Genomic DNA, 1,085 nt, shown 5'->3' with positions numbered 1-1,085 from the left:
CCTATTCCCCACAATTCTGACTAGCTACACAGCACCATGGCAGTTTGCTCAAAATTCCTTATGGTGGCAAGTTCCTAGTTATAATAAATGGTATACCAGTATTCTTTGCTGATGGTTCGTTTTTATGAGGATAAGTTTGAGATGCTTCATTTTTCAGGAAACACATGAAAATATTGTGGAAGAAACTGGTTCCCCTAAGATTAGGAAGTGGTTTCTTACTTGCTTTGTCAAAAAAAAACATTCAATATAAATCTATGCATTATTTCATATGGGCTTAATTTCTATTTACAGCACATTTCGAACTTGTATACTTACTCTTTTTTAAGTAGAAATATTACATTTGTCATTTTGTGATTAAATTTTCAAGTACTGCCAATACCATCATTTTATAGGAACAGCTTTAGGCCAATTTGTTTTTATAACAGAGTTTAAACAAATCAACACATCTTCCTCATATTTGGTACAATACCATTTGTAATAGTCAGTGTTCTTGTTATTGTAGTTGACAGAACCCAACTCTAACTGATTTTAAAAAATAAAAGCAGAAATTGTTAAACTATTCAAATCTTAGAAAAGGTAAGGTGGCATATTTCTGATTGCTAATTATAAGCATGAATTAAAACCTTTTCAAGGATCTCTCTATCTTCCATTTAGACTTTTTTCTGTGTATTTGCATAATTCTCTTCAATTGTAGCCAGACTTTTTCCATGTGGGGAATTGACTCTAGAAAATACAGTCTCAGGAAGATGAACGTTTATAGTGTTATAACTTCAGGATCACAGAATAATGAGAGCCCTTCTTTGTTCCTATTAGAAAAATCTCAAGAAAGGTATCTGATTGGTCCATACCTGAACACTTACTTTAGTAAAGGAGGAGGGGCAACTACAATTGACCTTGTCCAAATCATGTGCCCATCCATCCCTATGGTTGAGACATATGATAGTGGAGTAAAGGTATTATATTTGCCAGGATCTGATAAAGCTACAGTATTAGCATGAGTAACGAGCATTCACCATTAAAGAGAGGTATGGAGGCAATATTATCCCAGGAAGCAGGAAGATAAAATATAATTTCCAAGTAAACCG

The 1,085-nt window shown here is 33.6% G+C and overlaps 1 protein-coding gene across 1 annotated transcript in view; it reads left to right on the top strand.

The window, feature by feature from the left end:
- Positions 1 to 1,085, top strand: part of LOC105819659 (CUB and sushi domain-containing protein 3) — a gene marked incomplete at both ends in the record, with an annotated part of 761,280 nt that overhangs the window by 405,150 nt on the left and 355,045 nt on the right. The window contains one exon of the mRNA XM_012655960.1: positions 695 to 864. Coding sequence (XP_012511414.1) covers positions 695 to 864 — 170 coding nt within the window. The remainder of the gene's footprint in view (positions 1 to 694; positions 865 to 1,085) is intronic.

Source organism: Propithecus coquereli, unplaced genomic scaffold, assembly GCF_000956105.1.
Source record: "Propithecus coquereli isolate 6110/MARCELLA unplaced genomic scaffold, Pcoq_1.0 Scaffold494, whole genome shotgun sequence".
NCBI classification, from domain to species: Eukaryota; Metazoa; Chordata; class Mammalia; order Primates; family Indriidae; genus Propithecus; species Propithecus coquereli.
Note: the sequence above shows the minus strand (reverse complement) of the source record. Positions and strands in the feature narration are given on the sequence as shown.